Source organism: Varanus komodoensis, unplaced genomic scaffold (genome assembly GCF_004798865.1).
Source record: "Varanus komodoensis strain SLA01 unplaced genomic scaffold, ASM479886v1 scaffold4, whole genome shotgun sequence".
Lineage (NCBI taxonomy): Eukaryota > Metazoa > Chordata > Lepidosauria > Squamata > Varanidae > Varanus > Varanus komodoensis.
The window spans coordinates 58280004-58299305 of record NW_025335941.1 but is presented as its reverse complement, the minus strand read 5'-3'; the positions used below and the strand labels follow the sequence as shown (position 1 = coordinate 58299305).

Here is a 19302-nt window from a genome sequence, read left to right as displayed (position 1 = left end):
TTATTTCAAGGATGCTTTGATGGGTGGAATTTTCTTTACAGCAGGGATGGTGTAAATTGATGTCCTGCAACAGCAGGGGGTTTGTCCCAATAGCCTTCTTGGCCCCTTCCAGCTCTACTATTCTGTGATTCTATATAGAATTTCCAGCTGGCAGGCTGGATGCAGCCCTAGGCTTCTCCTTTCCCTAAGCTTCTTTTGCTGTTTTCTCCAGTGTTCAGAATTATGTGGTTAAAGACACCTAACCTTAATATATTCTGCAAACAAGGAGCTGTGCTCTGCAGGCCTGAGAGGTGATACAAATAGCTGGGCTGTATAAGGTGCATATTTCCTTGTAATGCTTCTATCTCGCCTTTCTGCCAGGGAGTCTAAGGCAGCATGCCTGCTCCTCCGCCTAGCCATTGTATCTTCACAACAACCCTGTGAGGTGGGTGATGTGGAGAGGCAGCAAGCGGCTCAAAGTCACCCAGTGAGCTTCATGGCTGGATGAGGGTTTGAACCCAGGTTGCCCTGATCCCAGCTGAACACTCTAAGCACAATGGCACGGCTCCACATTCTGCAGACATGAGAGCTGGTCCACTTCCGCCTCCTTCTGAGCAAACGTCCTTAGAACTGAGCTGGTCAGGAAAAGCCCAAATTGGTAGTTATCACATCCACCTTGCCCAGTTTGCTTTCTTCATTCTTGGCTCATCCCATGCTGCTAGCCTTACCCAGTCCTGAACTGAAGCCCAGTGACCCTTCCCAAATGGGAAAGTTATTCCTGGGAAGAAAAGGTTCGGTAACTCCAAATCACTTTCTTGGAGATGAGACAGTGCTGGACTCTATTTCATGAGTGACTTCATTTCTAAAGAGCCAAATAGCTGAAGCTTTATTAGTTTTTGCAAAGTTAGCAGATTTACAAATATGGAAACTATACAGCATGCAAGGAGTGGGGCAGTAATGGGAAGAATGATTACTTAAATAACCAGTATTCATTCTTCAGTTTGTATCACTGCACTCCAAAATGGCAGCATGTCCTTGCAGCTCCTCCCTGGTATTTTCGGCCATCCACCTCCAAAAGCGCAGAGCAGAGCAGATCCAAACCACATCTGACCTACAACATACACTCTTTCCTTTTGACACATTCATAAAACTAGCTATAGGTAAATTACTACTACTAATATTATTATTATTGCTGTCATCATCAATCATCATCAAAAACAACAACTTCATTATTATTATTCTGTACTATCCCACAGGCAAAGTTCTCTGGGGAGTTTACAACAATCAATTCAAAAGATGATAAAATACAATAAAATATAAAAGCAGAAAAAATTAACATGCTTAAAACAGCTAAAAACAGACAATTAAGAAGAGACTCATGCAAAGAGTAACAAAAGAATGACTCCACAAAACATGGGTTTCAGCAGCTGCTTGAGAGTCAGTTGGCATCATGCTGAGAGGGTTGGATTGGAGACCTGGAAGATCTGGGTTCGAGCCCCCACTTGGCCACTGGTCATGGAGCTCACTGGGTGATTTTGGCCCAGTCACTCAGTCTCAGCCTAACCTACCTCACAGGACTGTTTTGAGGATAACGAGAAGTGAAGTAGGACTTATTAAGCCGCCTTGGGTTCGTCATCAGAGAAAAAGGGCTGGGATAGAAATACAATGGAATAATAATCACAATCCTTTAGCAGCATTCCCAGGCTTGAGGTATGTCAACAGCCAACATGCAAACATATTTAGCTATCAAGTGATATGACTATTTGTGCACAATGTCACAAAATGAATCTGGACAGCATGTGAATATTGCAGAGCCTAGCTTCATAGCTCACATAAACAGTAGGATGCCACTTTAAGATAGGATGTCTCAGCACGGCCTAATAATGCAGCCAAAGGTTTCACTCTCCAGCAAGAAGAAAGCCATGCTCTCACACACCCACACAGACACACAGGCAGTTATACAACATTCACAACGTAATCTAGATCTCCATTCTTGAAGCCAAAATTACCCTTTCAGCTAGTGCAAAAAGGTGACAAAATGAAGCAACAGAAGATACGCAGAATATAGTTTTCAAAGAAGAACAGCAGATGGGACACCTACACAATTGTCCTGCAGGGAAGAAGAAGGTATGTTCATGAAAACTGTGATTATCTTGACTGTATTTTTTGCCATATGGGTGTCAAGAAAATAAGAAGAAACAGGTGCCATTTTATGAGATGGAGTGATCATTATACACAGATTCGTGTTAATCTGAAGGATGAGCTACATATAGTTCAGAGGTTATGACTGTGGGCTTTTAAAAAAGTCTTAAATGCAGCTTAACACCTTCTTTTCCTCCCACCTCCATATAGAAATCACTCCTCCTCCCCGATCCTGACTGATTAGTCACAGAGAATAGAAATACCTGGGTGACACAAGTGCTCTTGTATTGATATGGTGGTCCCCATCCCAGGTGCCTTCTAAGCTTTTTTAAATAGTCATGGATGCTTCCAGTGAGGATAACGCCCCCAGTTCTTCCATTGTCAAACAAGTTTTACTTCTTACCTTTAGGAAGATTTTCCTAATGCTTTGAGAAAATCTAATTCCCTGACAGTTGCATTCATTGTTTCTGGTTCTGCCCTCTACAGCAGCCAACAACAAGTCCACTCCATCTGCTCTGTACGAACCCTTCAGATATTCGAAGGCATATGAACTATGAGGAAAGCTTACATGCTTAGCTTAGAAAAGAGGTAAGTTAGGGAAAGCACAATTACAAAATTATGCACAGTATAGAAACAGAAACAGAGCGAGTCAGAAGGGACCTCCCAGGCCATCTAGTCTGACCTCCGGCACTAGCTGGATCTGCTCACGACATGCCCACCATGTGCACGTCCAGCCTATCCTTGAACACCCGCACTGATGGGGCCTCAGTGACCTCCTGGGGGTCCACACCTCGGGGTCCTGACTGTCAGAAAGTGCTTCCTGGCATCCAAATGGAACCTTGGCTCCCTGAGCTTTGCTCTGTTGGAGCATATGGAGATATTTATTTGCTTATTACATTTGCATCCCACCTTTTCTCCTTTCAAGAAACTCTAGGTGGCTTACATAATGCTTTTTTGCCTCTCAATGTTACCCTCACAGAGACAACCTTGTATGTTGGGCTGAGGGTCTGTGACTGGCCCAAGGTCACCAGTGAGCTTCATGGCTGAGCGGGGACTCGAACCCAGATCCTCCAAGTCCCAGATCCACTGTCTTAACCACTGCACCACCCTGGCTCTCACCGGTGCAGCATAATTGTGCAGAGAGAGAGAGAGGGAGAGAGATTTTTCTTCCTCTCGCTAAGCACTTGCATCCAGGAGACAGATAAAAGGCAATACTTCTTCAGACACAGAGCAGTGCTTGGATGCTTATGACATTCACTTCCATAAGATGTTGTGCTAGCCGCCCCTTTGGTGTGCAAGGAGCCTTTGCACACCAGTTGCTGGAGAACATGGGTGGAAGAGTGTCTTGCACTCCTATCCTGCTGGTTGCTCACAGAATGCTGGACTGAATGGATCCTGGCTCTGACCTAGCAGGGCTCTTCTTATGCTCTTGTGCTGATCACTGGCTCACCTCCCCTTAATCTTCCCTTTCCCAGGTTAAGGACACCCAGCTCTTTCAACTGTTCCTTAGAGGACTTGCTTCCTAGACTCATGACCTCCTCGGCTGCTTTTCTGTGGATGTGCTCCAACTTGTCAATCCCCATCTTAAAATGTTGTGCCCAAAAGTGGACCTGGGGGTATAGATGAAGAGATGTGCGTGTTGCCACCCTAATCCTGCAGGTAGCTGGTGGCAACCTTTAATAGGCACAAGCGGAACATCTTAGAATGCAATGCAGCAGAAGTTTTGGTGTTTCTGTGAGTACTTTAGCACAGGAAACTGTCTGGTGCTCTTCAGACAGTTTGGGCTTCACTTCCCATATGCTTTAACTACTGGCTATGCTGGTTAGGTCTGATGACAGCTGAGGTCCTAAAGATCCGATTGCTGACCCCCTTTTGGACTAACCAGCAATGACTCTGCATGGTTTGGATGGGCCTTTTTCCCAGCCCTGCCTGGAGACTGCTTCTGGGACCATACAAAAAAGTCTTCTTCTTTTTGCATTTCTAAAGTCCATCAGCTAATGCTGGAGAAGGGGTGAATTTGCCAAGTGATGTGGGCAAGACAAGAAAAGCAAGGGGTGGAGTGGAAAATTGTTCAAGGTCAGCTTTGCCCAATGTGGTTTCTTCTAGATGTGCTAGACCAGTTAGTTAGTTAGTTAGCTAGTTCATTTTTATGCCACTCAGTAGCCAAGACTCAGGGCGGTTAACAAAAATGGGCAATGGCCAAGCTGGTTGGGAACGATGGGAGCTGTAGTCCGACCTATCTGACGCACCCCGCCAGGTTAGAGAAGGCTGCCCTGGCGTTTCTCTTCCTTACCACTCACTGTAGAGGTTCCATGCCTTGCCTTGATGATAAGGACGGTTCATATACTAATCACCAGTCGCTATTCTGATGCAAACCAAGCGCTGCTTGGCTGGTGCAAAGTCCCAGCTGTAAGCCCAGAGGAACTCAGCTCGCTAGGAAGCCCACCACCCGCTGGTGCTTCGCCCCCCTTTGGAGCGCCCGCTCGCTCGCGATCAGCTCCGTCCCGCGGGGGAAGGAAGCGCGCCGGGGCGCCCAGTGCCCGCGCATGGCCCGGCGCATGGCCTGGAGCGCCCCGCCAGCCACCTCAGCTCAACTCTTCCCCGGCCCTTTCTTCCCGAGACCCGACTCGGTGGGTAGCGGAGGCGAACGGGGCGAGGCAGGCTCCCGGTGGGAGGAGACGTGGGTGGGACCCCTGGGCGCGGGAGGAGGGCTGCAGCCCGTCCTGCTGCGGAGCAAGCCTGCCTTTGCTCGGGAGAAGCTCGCCATGGTGGGGCGGAAGGTGACCCTCTGCAGCTGGCTGGGCTTGGCGGCTCTCCTGGCGCTTTTCCTCCTGGGGGTCCTGGTGGGTGAGTAGCGCCAGAGGCCCTCGGCTGCTTCCTCGGGAAAAGGGGGCGCGCGGCGGGGGGCGCGGCGGGACCTGGGGGACCAAGAAGGGGTTCAGCTGGAAAATCACAAGCACGGCTTGAAATCAGCCTTCCTGCCCCCATCACCGGGGACCCGCCAGATGTGCTGGACTGCAACCCCTATCAGCCACCAGCCATGGGATGGGAGTTGCAGTTCAGAGCTTCTGAGGGCCTCGGCTTGCGGCGGGGGAGAAGGAATCTGCCTTGACTTGCTGAAGATCGGGGCTGGCGAGCGTGCGCCTCCGGATAGCCTGGCGTTCAGAGTTTGCTCCACAGAAGCCCAGCCCTCCCGCGCGAGAGGAGCGGACTTGTAGTCGGGGGAAAACACCCTGCACATGCTCGTGTGCTCCCTTTCTCCACCGAAGTCCTGGTGCTGCAACCCCTCTAGGTAAAGCTGGGCTGCAAGCAAGGTTTGATCTACCTACGGATCAGTTTGGAAAAGTGGGAACAGCGCTGGACTGGAACTTGGGAGATCCGGGCTGTAATCCCCACAGGCCGTGGAGCCCAACCTACCTCATAGGGTTGTTGTGAGAGTGAAATGGAAAGCAGGCGAACCTTGTAAACAGCACTGGACTCTATGCAAGAGGAAGAAAGGTGGGGTATAAACATGATGCCACCCTTCACTGTCTAGGAACAGAAAGAAGCAAGTGCTACATGCTCAGTAGCTCCAGAATTCCCCCTGTTGGAGGTGGGGATGGAATGGAGTACCTTGGAAGAGGGCATGGCTGGCTGGATTCCTGAACAGGACTGCTCAACACTGCAATGTCCTACACGCCCTACAGAACATGAATTGAGTGCTGTCCCCCCAGATCCATTCAGTAGTCCAAGTTTTCCTACTGGCTTCAGTAGCAGGACTTGGGTGATTACTTTAAATGAAGAGGGGGGGGGGTGTCTTTGGTGCCTGTTCCAGCCCCAAATCCTTTTCCTCTTGAGACCCGTTCTCCTAGCTGGAGATGGGGTGGATCAAGGTTTGTTCCCCCTTTTGGCATTAGAGAGTGGTCAGAGAAACAGAAACATAGAAACAGAGTGAGTCAGAACGGGTCTCCTGGGCCATCTGGTCTGACCTCTGACTCCAGCTGGCTCCGCTCGTGACATGCGCACCATGTGCATGTCCAGCCTATCCTTGAACAGCCTCACTGATGGGGCCTCAGCCACCTCCCATGGAAGCCCATTCCACACCCTCGGGGTCCTAACAGTCAGGAAGTGCTTCCTGGCATCCAAATTGAACCTTGGCTCCCTGAGCTTTGCTCCACTGCAATGCGTCCTGCCCTCCTCCACAGGGGAAAACAGGTCTTGGCCCACCTTCATGTGACACCTCCCCCCCCCCCCTTGCAGAGCAAGCAGGGGCCAGGATCAGGTAGTCATTCAGCAATAAAGCCAGCTCTGGATGATCTTGGACCAGTCACAGTCTCTCAGTCTGACCTACCTCACAGGGTTCTTGTGAAGATCAGCAGCCAAGAGGGGATGCTGCCTGAAACTCCGTGGAGGAAGGGTGGGATCACCATGGTCCCTCAATGGTGGAGCATTTGCTTTGCATGCTGAAGACTGCAGGCTGTTGCTATCTTTGGGACTGGCAGCTGCAAGAATCGGGGGAAAGTAATGGGGAGAAAAATGCCTGAGATTCCCCTGCTGGGCTAAATGGAGGAAGCATCTGACCTAGACTGCTTCCGGTGCTCATACACCCAGAATGGAAAGGTTGGTTTGCACATGCTCAGAAGCACTCTCGTTGCCTGTTCAAAGGTTGAGGCCGAGTATGCTAAACAGATGCAGGGACTCAGTATAAGTCCCAGGAAATGTGGGAACTATTCCAAAAGAAGCCTGCAGGCATCCAGTAGACCCAGGACCCTTTCCCAGAGACACAGGGCCATTGGGAGAATTGGGGATGGTGATATCAGGGAAACACCAGTACGCCCCGCTATTTCATGACTGCAACACGACCCCGCTGTCCTCTCATCCATCCCAAACCACGGCACCACTAGGATTCTCAGATGCCACTTATTTTATGCCTCTCGCCTTGGAAAGTATTTCCAAGCCACTGAGGGAACTGGGTCTTTTCAGCCTCGAGAGGAGGAGACTCGGAGGGGCCTGTTAGTGACATACAAGTATGTGAGGGGGTGCCACGCGGAGGTGGGTCACGACCCTTTTTCTCCCTCTGGTGGACGAGTTCCAATGGAGCAAAGCTCAGGGAACCAAGATTCAAGGCGGATGCCAGGAAGTACTTTATTTATTTATTTATTTATTTATTTATTTATTTATTTAAGTTTTTATATGCTGTCCCCTTGCTACATAGCCTTGGAACGGCTCACAGAAATACTTCCTGATGGTTAGGACGCCAGGGGATGGAATGGGCTTCCACGGGAGCTGATTGAGGCCCCATCGGTGAGGGTGTTCAAGGATAGGCTGGACATGCACATGGTGGGCATGTCGTGAGCGGAGCCGGCTGGAGCTGGGGGTCATATTAGATGGCCCGGGAGGCCCTTTCTGACTCTCTCTGTTTTTATGTTTCTGTAAGGTTGCTACTCTTAGCACCCCATAGGTTGATACGATTAGGAGTTTTTGGAGATCTGGGGAACAGAAGTCTCCTTTAGTTTGTTAAAAAAGTGTTTTACACTTCTGCAAACTTTGGCTCCAGTCCTACCAGCAGACACAACAAATTGGTTCTTAGTAGGGTGTGGTGGGAAAGACACTTGCCAGAAGCCATTGAGGGCAGCCAGTGATCTGGGCAAGCTGTGCAGATTAGATGTTCGCTGATCTGAGATGAAGCAGCGTCCTTTGGCAAAATGCCGTAGGAGATGGATCCACTTCATGTGTGTAACACATTTTTACTGCGGGAGAAGAGGGAATGGTAGAGGTGAACCGTTTTTAGGCTGTGCATCTACAAACAGCCGGACGATTGCTGAGAGTGAAGGTTACATAAGCCTTCTTTCCAATTCAAGAAAGGAACGGTGGCTACATGCTGGTTGAGTGGTTGTTTTCCCCCCTTTCCTGTTCACAAATACACAAAGGGAGCCATTTGGATTTGTTGCTCCTGCAAAACAAAAGAGGTGATATAACGGAAGGTGGTAACTTTGTATTCCCAAGCAGCAGATCAGAGACATCATGTTATGCCAATTCTCCCCCACCCTCCAAAAGTTCCCTTTTCAGGCACAGTGCAAATTCCTTATTTGGCTGCATGCTGCAAAGGGCTTTCTTTCAAAGACAGGCCAGTGTGAACCCTCCGCCCCCTTCTCAGAGCATGGGTGGGGGGCGGTGTCAAGCACTTGGCAGAACACATGGGCTTGAGGGTCAGGATGTGTAGGGGTTAGAGCACGGGCAAGCAGGATGATGCTTTCCATATTTTGGGGACTACAAGCATTGATCATTCTGGCTGAGGCAGATGTGGTTTGTAGTCCAAGGCACTGGGAAGGCACCAGGGTGGGAAGAAAGTCCATCTCTAGAAGTTCTCAACTTTTAACTCCCAGCATTCCTCACCATGGTGGCCAGGGGCTTCTGGGAGCCAGAGTCTGGCAATCTGCTTTCTGCCCATTCCCTGCTGCCATTCACAAATGCTGTGCTGAAACTCTAGCTGTGGAGAACCGTGACGTCAAGGCCAACAGCAGAACTATTTCAGGGATTAAAAGATTCTGCCACTTGCTGGGAGGTCCTTCAGCTTAGATTTTACAATGTGCTTTTGTTCAGTCCTCCTCTCTCTCCATTTCTTCTTTCCCCATGCACGCTTTCCTTTGGTTGTCCGTGTTCAGTGCCTACTGCTTTTAGGGTGAGAGGCAATTATCCTCCACCTGGAGTTTTCCTACTTGTGCTCACTTCCAGCCACCAGAACATGTTGGTGTTCTCCATTGATTTCTGCAGGCAAAACTCTTAGTTCCATCCATGGGGATATTTTAAAATAGATTATCAGTGAGCCCAGAAGTTATTAATCCAGGCAATGAGGCAATTCTTTCTATATTTTTTAGCTCTACATGCCTCTTTCCCCTCTCTCTTTGTCCAGTCATGCCATTACCCCTCCCATTCAGTTTTCATGGTTCCTTATCACTCACACTGGGCTTCACATGGAGTTATGAGCAGTTTCTCAGCATCCCTCCCTTCAGAATTCTTCACACCTCAGCAAACTTCAGGGGTAATCGAAGGACTGCTGATCCCTCCCCCTGTCCATGTGAGCACAGCAAAACCTACACGGGCATTAGAAGGAATGCTGCTTTTGCACCATTGGACATCATTTATTTAAAAGGATAAATGTATAGTATTTATCCTTTTGAATGCATCCTATGCAGACTGGAAACTGGCATAGTCGGCAGATGAGGCCATATGCAATGTTAGGCAACAGGCGAGGGAATGAGTCCTGATAGTTTGGCTGATCTTGGAAGGTCCTGTAATAAGCACTGTGCAAAGAGATGCAAAGATCAGGACTGAGTGTTGCTGTCGCTGTGTGCAGGCTGGTGTGGGAAATCAATTGATAGATTGACTGGCCAAGCATATATCTTTCAAAATGCAAGAAGGAAACTTCTCTCAGAGATCAAAGCAGAAAGGATCAAGGAATTCCTGCAGTAAGTACCTGTTTGTTTGTTTGCTTGCTTGCTTTAACTAAACCCTGAAACCAAACTTGGGAGTTCTGGAAAGCAATATTACTAGAGGAACAGTATTACAAGAGGAAGGTGAGAAAGAGACAACCTGGACAGAATTAAGCCTGTTATGAAGGGTTACAAGCCAGCCAGCAAGTTTAAGATCTAAACTTAAGGTGTTTTCAGACTAGGCTTAACTTGAGAGCATGTGAGCTCCTGGAGTAGGAAGAAAATATACCAGGAAGGTAAAACTCCAACAGAGACATTACAGTGGTACCTCGGCTCACGAACACCGCAGAACAAATCTGGTCGCAAACAGAAATTTCTGAAATTTTTTTCCTCAGGTCGCAAACTCTGCATAGGGTGATGATTGCGATCGCGTCCCCCCCCCCCCCCCCAGCACACCCGCTTCAGATTTTTGTGATTTAAAAAAAAAAAACAAGGTAGTTACAGAATGGATTAACCTTATTTACATTGAACCTTATGGGGAAATTTGACTTGGCTCATGACTAATTTGGGTCACTAGCAGAGTTCTGGAATGGATTAAGTTTGTGAGCTGAGGTACCACTGTATCTCTTTTCTGAATACTTGTATGAGGGAGGAGCATTCTGGGAAAAGAGGTAACTGCAGGAGGAAAGGTGTTACACAATGAATGTAATGTGTAATTTGACCCTCATCAGCTGGCCTCAGGCAAACCTCAGTTCTTCCATTCCTGATCATCAGCCACCATGGCAGAGGCTTCTGGAAGTTGAATTCACAACACCTGGAGATCTGCCTCCTGCCTAGCTTTTCCGAAGGTGCATTAAGAAACAGAAGGGGTATTCACAAGATCCCCCATGCAGTCACTGCATGTGTGAAGAGGTTGCAGTATCTCATCCCAACCTCTGACTCCGTTGTCCTTATCAGACTGCGCTGGCTACATTTTGGATATCATGAAAATGGGCCCTACAGAGATGTCGCATGATCCATCAGCACAACAGCCAGATGCATGCTCAAGAAGAGCACTGGTAGAGGAGGAAGAGTTGGCTAGTGTGGCCTTTGCACACCATGGCTGGGTTCAGACAATATAAAAACCCACATTCAAGGACTGAGGGTGGGTGTAATGTGAGTTATTGCTGAACTGTGGGTTCTTGCTGAAATGTGGGTTGTTGTGTTGTTTGAACCCAGCCATGCTAACATGCCAAAGTGTGCTAACCATGAACAACCCACAGTTCACAATCACAACCACATTCTCATCATAGGCTGTTCATGGTTTATCAGGGTTTGTTATAGCTGGGTTCAGACAACACAACAACCCATGTTTCAACTGTTACCCACAGTTCAGCCCAAATTCAGTCCTGGAGTTTGGATACTTGTGTTCTTTGAACCTAGTCATTGGGTGAATGCTAGAAGGGGGTGTATGTACACCCCTTCCCCTCAAGATATAGATGAGAACTTGGGGAGATAAGTAAGGCAGAGATGATAGGACTTTGCAGATTGAAATCACCACATGAAGAGCAGCTGAAGGCCACATGCATGAAGCAGATTAACAGTCCGTGTTACTGGGATTGTCACTGATCTTGGAATTGAGACTTCACTCAGTTGGATAGCGCCTGCTTCAAGTTATTCTGAGCCACCTTTCTGTTCTCACCACCCCCTTAACAACCCCCAAACTTATCAGTTCATAACAGAACCTCTGCTGATCTCCTTTAAAGTTTAACCCATATGACAATCCAGTCTTGAAAAGGGGGCTTTGCAGGGAGTATTTGATGTGTTAGAACTTTCCATAGGCCTGGCTGGTCCACTTGATTTACTCAGGGAGCAGTTAGTGAATCTTGTCATTTCAGGTTGCGGAGACAGTGGCAGCAATCCTATAGCCCCTAGCAGGTTTGAGGGGCCACAGGAGATCCAGATTCTCAGTTTTGAGGTTGGGGACAGCACTCAAAGCTGGGAATCGGAACTCTGAGCCCCCTTGCCCACACAAGCAGTGCAGAAGGAACTGCTCTGGATGCTTCATTGGTGCTGGTAATGCAAAGACTGAAACTTACAGGGTATTTGCCCATGCATAGGATTGGGCTCCTAGAGAGAGTTATTATAATTTCAATAGAAATGCAATTGCATCGTGGGAAAGACTGTCACCTGGTGACCTGCCCATTGTCCAGGCATGACCTGTAGAAGGACACTTCTGGTGCCCTGCTGATCCATCCAGTGGTTCTTTATCTTTAAACCAAACTTTCAAGGATGGTGCTTCAAACAGAGGACATAGGAATGCCCTCTGTAGAAACATAGAACCATAGAAAAAGGTGAGTCAGAAGGGGTCTTCCAGGCCATCCGGGCTGACCCCTGGCCCCAGCCAGCTCCACTCATGCAATCCTCAACATAAGGTTGTCCAATCTTTCCTTGAACGCCCTCTGTGATGGAGTTTCAGCCACCTCCCTTGGAAGCCCATTCCATAGCCTAGGAGTCATAGAAAGAAAGACATGTAAAGAAAGATATGTAGCTATCCTACTGCAGGAGAGGTTTGGCTCTGAAACCACTTTGAAAACAGTCTAGGTGCTGTGCTCATGTGTGAACTTGCTTTCTCGTGGCTTATTCAGGCTTTTTCTGTGCTTGTCCCAGCTCCTTCACCAGGCTCCCACACGTGGCGGGAACAGAGCAGAATCTTCATCTGGCGCGACGAATACAAACGCAGTGGAAGGAATTTGGCTTGGATACGGCCGAGCTGGTTTCTTACGACGTCCTGCTTTCCTACCCAAACCAAAGTGCTCCCAACTATGTTGCAATTACGGATGAACATGGAAATGAAGTAAAGTGCACAGTGGGCCAAAGAAACAGGGAGGGTGCACACACGGAGGAATGCTGTTCAGAATATCATTGAAACCAAGCTGCACTAGAAGTTGCAATCACATCTGAAAAGCCATCAGGCTCTGATTTGCTGGCTGAGGCCTCAGCTGAGGCCTCCTTCCTATGGCCTCCCAAATTGTTTGATGGGAGGCAGGAATAGCATACTTTGGAGTCCCATCACCGAGATCCTCCAGTCACGGTGCTTGGACTCGAGTGGCTGAATCCCATCCATTCCTTTTGCAGCTGCTGTGGACTGACTCTCTGAGAGTGGAAATGTGTCCTGGAAAGTGGGGAAGGGGGGGGGGGAGAGGAGGAGGCTGGGACAATGGACCTTTGATGTTTCCTATCAGCATCCCGACCTCTTCACCTCCCTCTCCCCAGTGCTCCATCTAGGTGGCTGAAAACAGCCATCCAGCTAAAATGCACAAGGAGAGGCATGGCAAGAATTGTATGTGAGCCTCTGAGCTTGAAGGCATACCTGCCTCTCAGGTGGGGTCACTGGATCACACCCAATTGGTGCTTGCTTCACAGGTACACCTGGGTGAATGTTGTTGTTGTATGCCATCAAATCTCCTCCAACTTATGGCTCCCCCATTATTTATTGATTGATTGATTTAAAACATTTCTACACCACCCCCATCGCAACAAAGCCTTGGGGCGGCTCACAAAAAATCACTGATGAAGCCCTCCACAATGTCCCATCCATTACAGCACTGTTCAGCATTTATAAGTTCAGGGCTGTGTCTTCCTTGATGGTCTTTATCCATCTTGTATTTGATCTTCCCCTTCGTCTTCTGCCTTCAACTTTCCCAGCTTGATTGTCTTCTGCAGGGAGTATTGTCTTCTCAAAATGTGCCTGAAATATGATAGCCTCAGTTTTGTAAATACAGGTGATCAGGACAGCAAGGGATTTATATGGAGAACCAGTGGTAGGAAAAAGCATGCCTGTCTCTCAGTCTGCATCTCTCACCATGCTTTTGGAAATGGAAGTGACTGGGAAAACTGATGGTAGAAAACGCCATCCCTTGGTGTGTAGGACTCATTATCTACTACTAGATACAGTTAGTATGATGTGAAGTTTGGCCCGTAGCCGTGAGATACTCCAGAGTATGATCTAGCCAGAATTAAGCATGCCAGGCCTCCAACACGACAATTCCATAGAGGTTTTCTCACAAGTAAATCCTATGACATCCTGTTAAACTTATTCGCAGTCTTGGGATTAAATCACATTGAACTTATTGGAGTTTTTTTGTAGTAGTAGCAATATGGAATTGCACTGTAATTCTGACTGAGAATTTAAGGTCTTGGATTGTGGGAAATTCTTAAAAACACACACGAAAAACAAGTATTTCTAAGTTAAAAGCATGCCAAGTTTCCAAATGTATGTGAAATGCTCCCTCATCTCTCAGGTGATGCTTCAATTTTCTTTTCTTCTGAACAGATTTTTAACACATCACTCTTTGAGGTCCCTCCTCCAGGCTATGAAAATGTCTCAGAGGTACTGCCACCGTACAATGCTTTTTCGGCACAAGGCGTGCCAACGGTAAGGATTGCAGAAGCGTGTTTGCATGAATCCTACTGTTGAAGGGCAATGTGTGTGAAGGAGTGCAGGAACTGCTGTTTTGGTTCAAGCCAAAGATCTGTGCACCCCAACACTCAGTCTCCCACACTGGAAAGCTGATTTCTATGGAGAGTTCATCAGCGAGGCGAGATGGGACCGTCCACCCAGTCTCAGAGTTCTGCTTTCAAACAGGAAGTTTCCACCTAGGCAAAGGCCACCTTTTCCCACATTGTTCCTTCCCAAACCTTAAGATTATTGTTGGAGGCTCTCCTCTGAGTGGCCCTTCGAATGGAGTGGAGTCCATTGGCAGTTACCAAAGAGAGGGCCTTTTTGGTAGTGGCACCTACTTATGATTCAGCCTTCTCAGATAAAGATCTTTCCAGCAGGTCTTTCTTGCTTTTTTGTCATGTTTTATTTCATATTTACTTTCTGGTTTATTTTAAGCTGCTCAGAGAGCTTGATGTTATGAGGTGGAATACTAATGTCATAGGGGAAGAAATAAGGAATAAATGAGTTTATTCTTGAAACCATTTAAGCTAGTGCCCATCATAACCTGCAGCCATGAATTTCACAGGTTAATGGTGTGTGGCAAAGGATTTTTTTGTCCACCCCATAACCAATCCAGCAGAATTACGCTTTTGGTCAAGGTACCGTGCACACCAGGTAGACACAGCAGGAGTCTGTCCAGCAGAAGTGCAAAACCTTCGTTCTGGGGACCAAAGCCAACTCACCGAGGGACCCAGTGCAGCCTTTGGGGGTGCTCCCAAATAAGCCGCATGCCCTTTTCCTGTCCTGGCTCCCTCTCCCCTGACAACCAGTTTGCTGGTGAAAGTCCCCTGCAGCCCCATTCTGAACAGCCACTGATTTAGCTCCATGGCTGAGTGGGGACTAGAACCACGCAGGCTTTCACTGTGAAGCCGTGTCAAAGGATCATTAGTGCTGGCCATAACACCAAATGCACTTTCTCTTTCCACCCTGAAAAGGCAGATCTGGTGTACATAAATTACGGTCGCGCCGAAGACTTTTTCAAACTAGAGCGGGAAATGGGAATCAACTGTACAGGAAAAATTGTCATTGCCCGATACGGAAAAATATTCAGAGGAAATAAAGTAAGTTGTTCTCTCTCTCTCTCTCTTGTCTCCCCACAACACAGCACTCTATTTCAAGTTTCAGTGAGGAGGATGGAAATAGACAGGAGATTTCTAGGATCGGATTAAGTCAGAATATTTATCCTTGATGCTATAGAGTTTTGTAACCTGGAGAGGGGGTGCATTCATACCTGCAGAAAGAACTGCATGGGCTGCCTCTCTGAGACTGGAAATTGACCTTGAGAAGGGGAAAAGGGGGCAGAAAGAAACCTCAGCCTGTCTAGAAGGCTAGAGAACAAGGAAGCAACACAGGTGCTTCTGTCTACCACCTGCTCTGCCCATCAGGATGTAGGAATCTCAGAAGACCCTGAGTTTGGGAGCTCCTGAACAGTGAGGGCTGTCTGTAAGACTGCCCCCAAAACTGCAGCAATAGCAGCAGATTGAGAATGCAGCACTTTAGCTCCAAAATCCAGGGTTGGGTGTTCCCTTTAAGGACCAACCAAAGTGTCTTGAAAGACTCTGCATGTTTATGAGTTCTCTGGAACATTTTATTCTTTCTGTTTTAAAGACTGCATTTGTGTGCTGTTAGATACTTTTTGCTGCTTCTGGCTTTTATCTTGGTGGCTGCATTGGTTTGCTTTCATTTTAAACCCATGGCTTTGTATTATGTGTTACTATGCAGTTGTAGTGTGTGGTTTTCAGCTTTGGCTTGCAAACTGCCCAGAGAGATTTGGTGAATGGTGCTATAAGAATGTAATGCACAGAAAAACAAAGAAATAAATGCACAGATGAATAAACAAACTTTCCATCAGGTTAAGTAGTTCAAAAAGAAGGAGAAGGGAACAAAGATTAAGGCAGCTGTTATGACCAGGGGGTCTGCATTTTAGAGTAAGTCACAAAATGGAGATTGCAGAATTACAGTGTGATCTTATACATGTCTGTTGGGAAGTCCCACGGCATTCAGGTACGCCTGAGTCTGTTCACAGGTATGTCTCATGTCTGCAGGTGAGAGGGCATCACAGTTCAGCTTCAATTCATTAGGACGCCTCCAGATGGAGGGCTCCTAGCACTACCTCTCGCAAGGCATGGTGCACAAATCCCATCTCCCACTCCTTTTCTGCAGTAAGAAAAAGACTAAAGCAGTGGTGGGAAAACGGGATCACTGCAAGCAGTATAATCTGGTGCCCGATCAAGTCAATTCTCGAGCACGTTTCGTCACTGCCAGGTGCAGAAGTTGTCAAGTTACAGCTGGGATTTGGGGTCAAAGAAGCAATGGCCTCACGAAAGCTGGAGTTAGCAAGTAGCCGAGGAGAGATGCGTTGCCCCCACCCCAGGTGAAAGCATGTGGCCTGACTGAATTTGCCACAACAGGAATGCCAGAGGGTACTGCTTATCCCTGGCTGTGGGGAAGCACATTCTGAACACCACTTTCAATGTTTGACTGCTCTGTAGGTTAAAAATGCCATCTTAGCTGGAGCTAAAGGGATGATCCTTTACTCAGACCCTGTGGATTACTGTGCACCTGGAGTCAGTCCCTACCCGGATGGGTGGAACCTTCCTGGGGGAGCGGTTCAGCGCGGGAATGTGTTGAACCTAAATGGGGCAGGAGACCCCCTGACACCGGGGTACCCAGCAAAAGGTGAGAAACAGCGGCTCCAACCAGTGGTGTGTTACACACATTTATGAGGAAGTGGGTACCTTGCATTCTGGGGGATATAGTTCCACATCTGGGCTCTTAGGATTGCAACCTGCAAAGGGAAGTTCTTCTTGTTGCTGTTGCTCTTAATTTATGTATTTCCCTGTCCTGTCCTGTCCTTATTTTATTTTCCTTTTTATTTTCCAAATATTTTAACATTCAATTGGTTTTATCTTTGATTTTATCATTAAAGATCAGATGCAGTGTGTTGTGTGTTGTTTGTTGTATGTGGTTATTTTGTTTTTTGTAAGCTGTCCAGAGACTTTAGTATTGGACGGCATATAAAAACTTTAAAATAATGATGATGATGATGATGATGATGATGATGATGTTATTATAATGAGAGAGGCATTATGCCTTGTTGTGTCACTGCTGCTCAGTTTCAGATACCTTTGTGTTTGGAGGATTTGGGTGAAGACCTTGTTTGTGTGACCCACAAGTCCCTCCTTGGTTCTCTTTAGCTTGCTGTATGCAGAAAGTAGGTCTGGAATCAAGGGTAGGCATGGTTGGGCCCTTGCTGATGTTCCATGGCTCCACGGGCCCCCACTGAGAAGAATTCCTAGGATTTGCTTTTCCTCTTTACCATGGCCACCTGCTTGTTCATCTGCCTCTCACTCTGGCCCAGAAATGGGGATAATGAGATGAAAGAGCAGGAGATGCCCAGCCTATTTGCTCAATGGCTCTCATTCTATTCCAATGGAAGCAAAGATGTAGCTACATATTGTTATCTAATAGAAGCTTGTCACATATTCTTGTCAGTATGCCGCAAGAAGTGATACCTGATGGAGAATCTTCTAAAGCTCTCTATCTTATGCATGCACGTCTTTACCAGCTTTCTGTCTTAAGCCACCCTGTTCTCTCACTAGCTTCTTGTTCTCCCACAGTCTGCTCAGAAATAACTTCCTGCTTCTCTCAAATTGTTCTTGATTTCTCAGAATACACCTTTAGGTACGACACTGATGAAGGAGTGGGAATTCCCAAAATCCCAGTTCATCCAATTGGTTATCATGATGCTGAAATGTTATTACGGTACATAGATTAAATTGACTCGCACGGATCATGTTTGTTTGTCCAATGAACTTCACAAAAGGGCGAAGGATGACCCTTGTGAGTTGGAGGTCCCAAAATCAGCACATCAGCTGCTTTTTCAGCGAGTCGTCGGCTCAAGATAAGGCTCACTACAGCTCTTAATGTGCTGACTTTCGGAGTTGTTGCTTGGGACTCCAAAGGTTTGGGTTTTCAGTCCACACTTAGTCACTTGAGTGACTTTGGGAAAGTCTCAGCCTAGCCTACCTCACTGGGTTGTTGTGAGGATGAGTTGGAGAGGAGGAGGAGGAGGCATATGTAAACCACCTTGAGTTCTTTGCAGAAAAAATGATGGGATATGAATAAATGTTATGCATGCATTGGATGGAGGGGGAGAATTTGTTCCCTGCCTGACAAGAGGGTCTCCCAGAATCAGCTGGTAGAGTTGCTTGGAGCTTGCTCCGAAGCAAGTGCCTTCACACAACCTCTTTTTGTGACCCAGGAAGACCAGTGGTACCTGCAGCAAAAAGCTGCAGTGCAGCAGTGGGCCCTCCATGTTTTGGGGGGCCTTTGGGCAAGACAAACCCAAGGGCCCCCCCTCCAGTGATTCCACCAAGTGGCTGCCTTTGCCCACAGCTGCCATTCCCATTCCCTTCTTTCTCCTTTGCCACCTGCTTGCTTGCTTGTGCGAGGATAGCCACCATGTTCGGAGCAAAAATAAGAAGCTGCTGAACAAGCAGTTAGCATGCGTGAAAAAGGGGCGCAGATCCTGGGGTTCTGGTCCATCGCCACTTCTGGGGTGTGACCCCACAGGAGTCTTGTGCTCAGCCACCCCTTTTCCAGGCTGCTCAATTTAATTAATTAATTAATTTTTTGATTTATATCCTGCCTTTTTCCTACAAAGGGCTCAAGGCAGCTTACATCCTTCTCCTCCTCCGTCTTATCCCCACAACAACAACCCTGTGAGGTAGGCTGGGCTGAGAGTCCGTGACTGGCCCAAAGTCACCCAGTTGGCTCCGTGGCTGAGCGGGGACTCGAACCCAGATCGTCTGAGTCCCAGTCCCATGCTCTTAACCACCACACCACACTGGCGCTCCGCACAACAGTCAGTGAATACTCCATGGGCACTGGGCACCCCAGCCCTTCCTGGATTGCGGTGGGGTCTCACGTACCGCTTATTCACTGAGCCAAGAACATTACCCTGGAGGCCAGCCACTTTGCTCTACCTAGCCAACCTCACAGGGTTGCTGTGGAGATAAAAAGAGGAGGAAGCCCTCCTACATATGTAAATGCCACTTAAAGGTCTTTGAAGATAGAATAAAATAAGTTGAAAGGGACATTGCTGAGGAAAAGCGGGTGGCAAATGGGATTTGTGTTTGGAGAAGTCATTTCCAGCAGTGCATCCCATGTTCTTTGAAATGTGTCTCAGGCTAGTAGCAGGTGCTGAAACTTTTCCTTCTGAGGCCCTGGCAGTTGGGAACACTGGCCTAGCTGGAGCGGGGTGGGTTGAGTTAAGCCAGAAAC

At 47.7% G+C, this 19302-nt stretch overlaps 1 protein-coding gene across 1 annotated transcript in view; it reads left to right on the top strand.

The window, feature by feature from the left end:
• Nucleotides 1-4886: 4886 nt before the first annotated feature.
• The window catches only part of LOC123029294 (N-acetylated-alpha-linked acidic dipeptidase 2-like), a 33074-nt gene continuing 18658 nt past the window's right edge, over nucleotides 4887-19302 (top strand). The window contains exons 1-7 of the mRNA XM_044442107.1: nucleotides 4887-4968; nucleotides 9458-9569; nucleotides 12183-12369; nucleotides 13849-13950; nucleotides 14952-15077; nucleotides 16509-16695; nucleotides 17688-17781. Coding sequence (XP_044298042.1) covers nucleotides 4887-4968; nucleotides 9458-9569; nucleotides 12183-12369; nucleotides 13849-13950; nucleotides 14952-15077; nucleotides 16509-16695; nucleotides 17688-17781 — 890 coding nt within the window. The remainder of the gene's footprint in view (nucleotides 4969-9457; nucleotides 9570-12182; nucleotides 12370-13848; nucleotides 13951-14951; nucleotides 15078-16508; nucleotides 16696-17687; nucleotides 17782-19302) is intronic.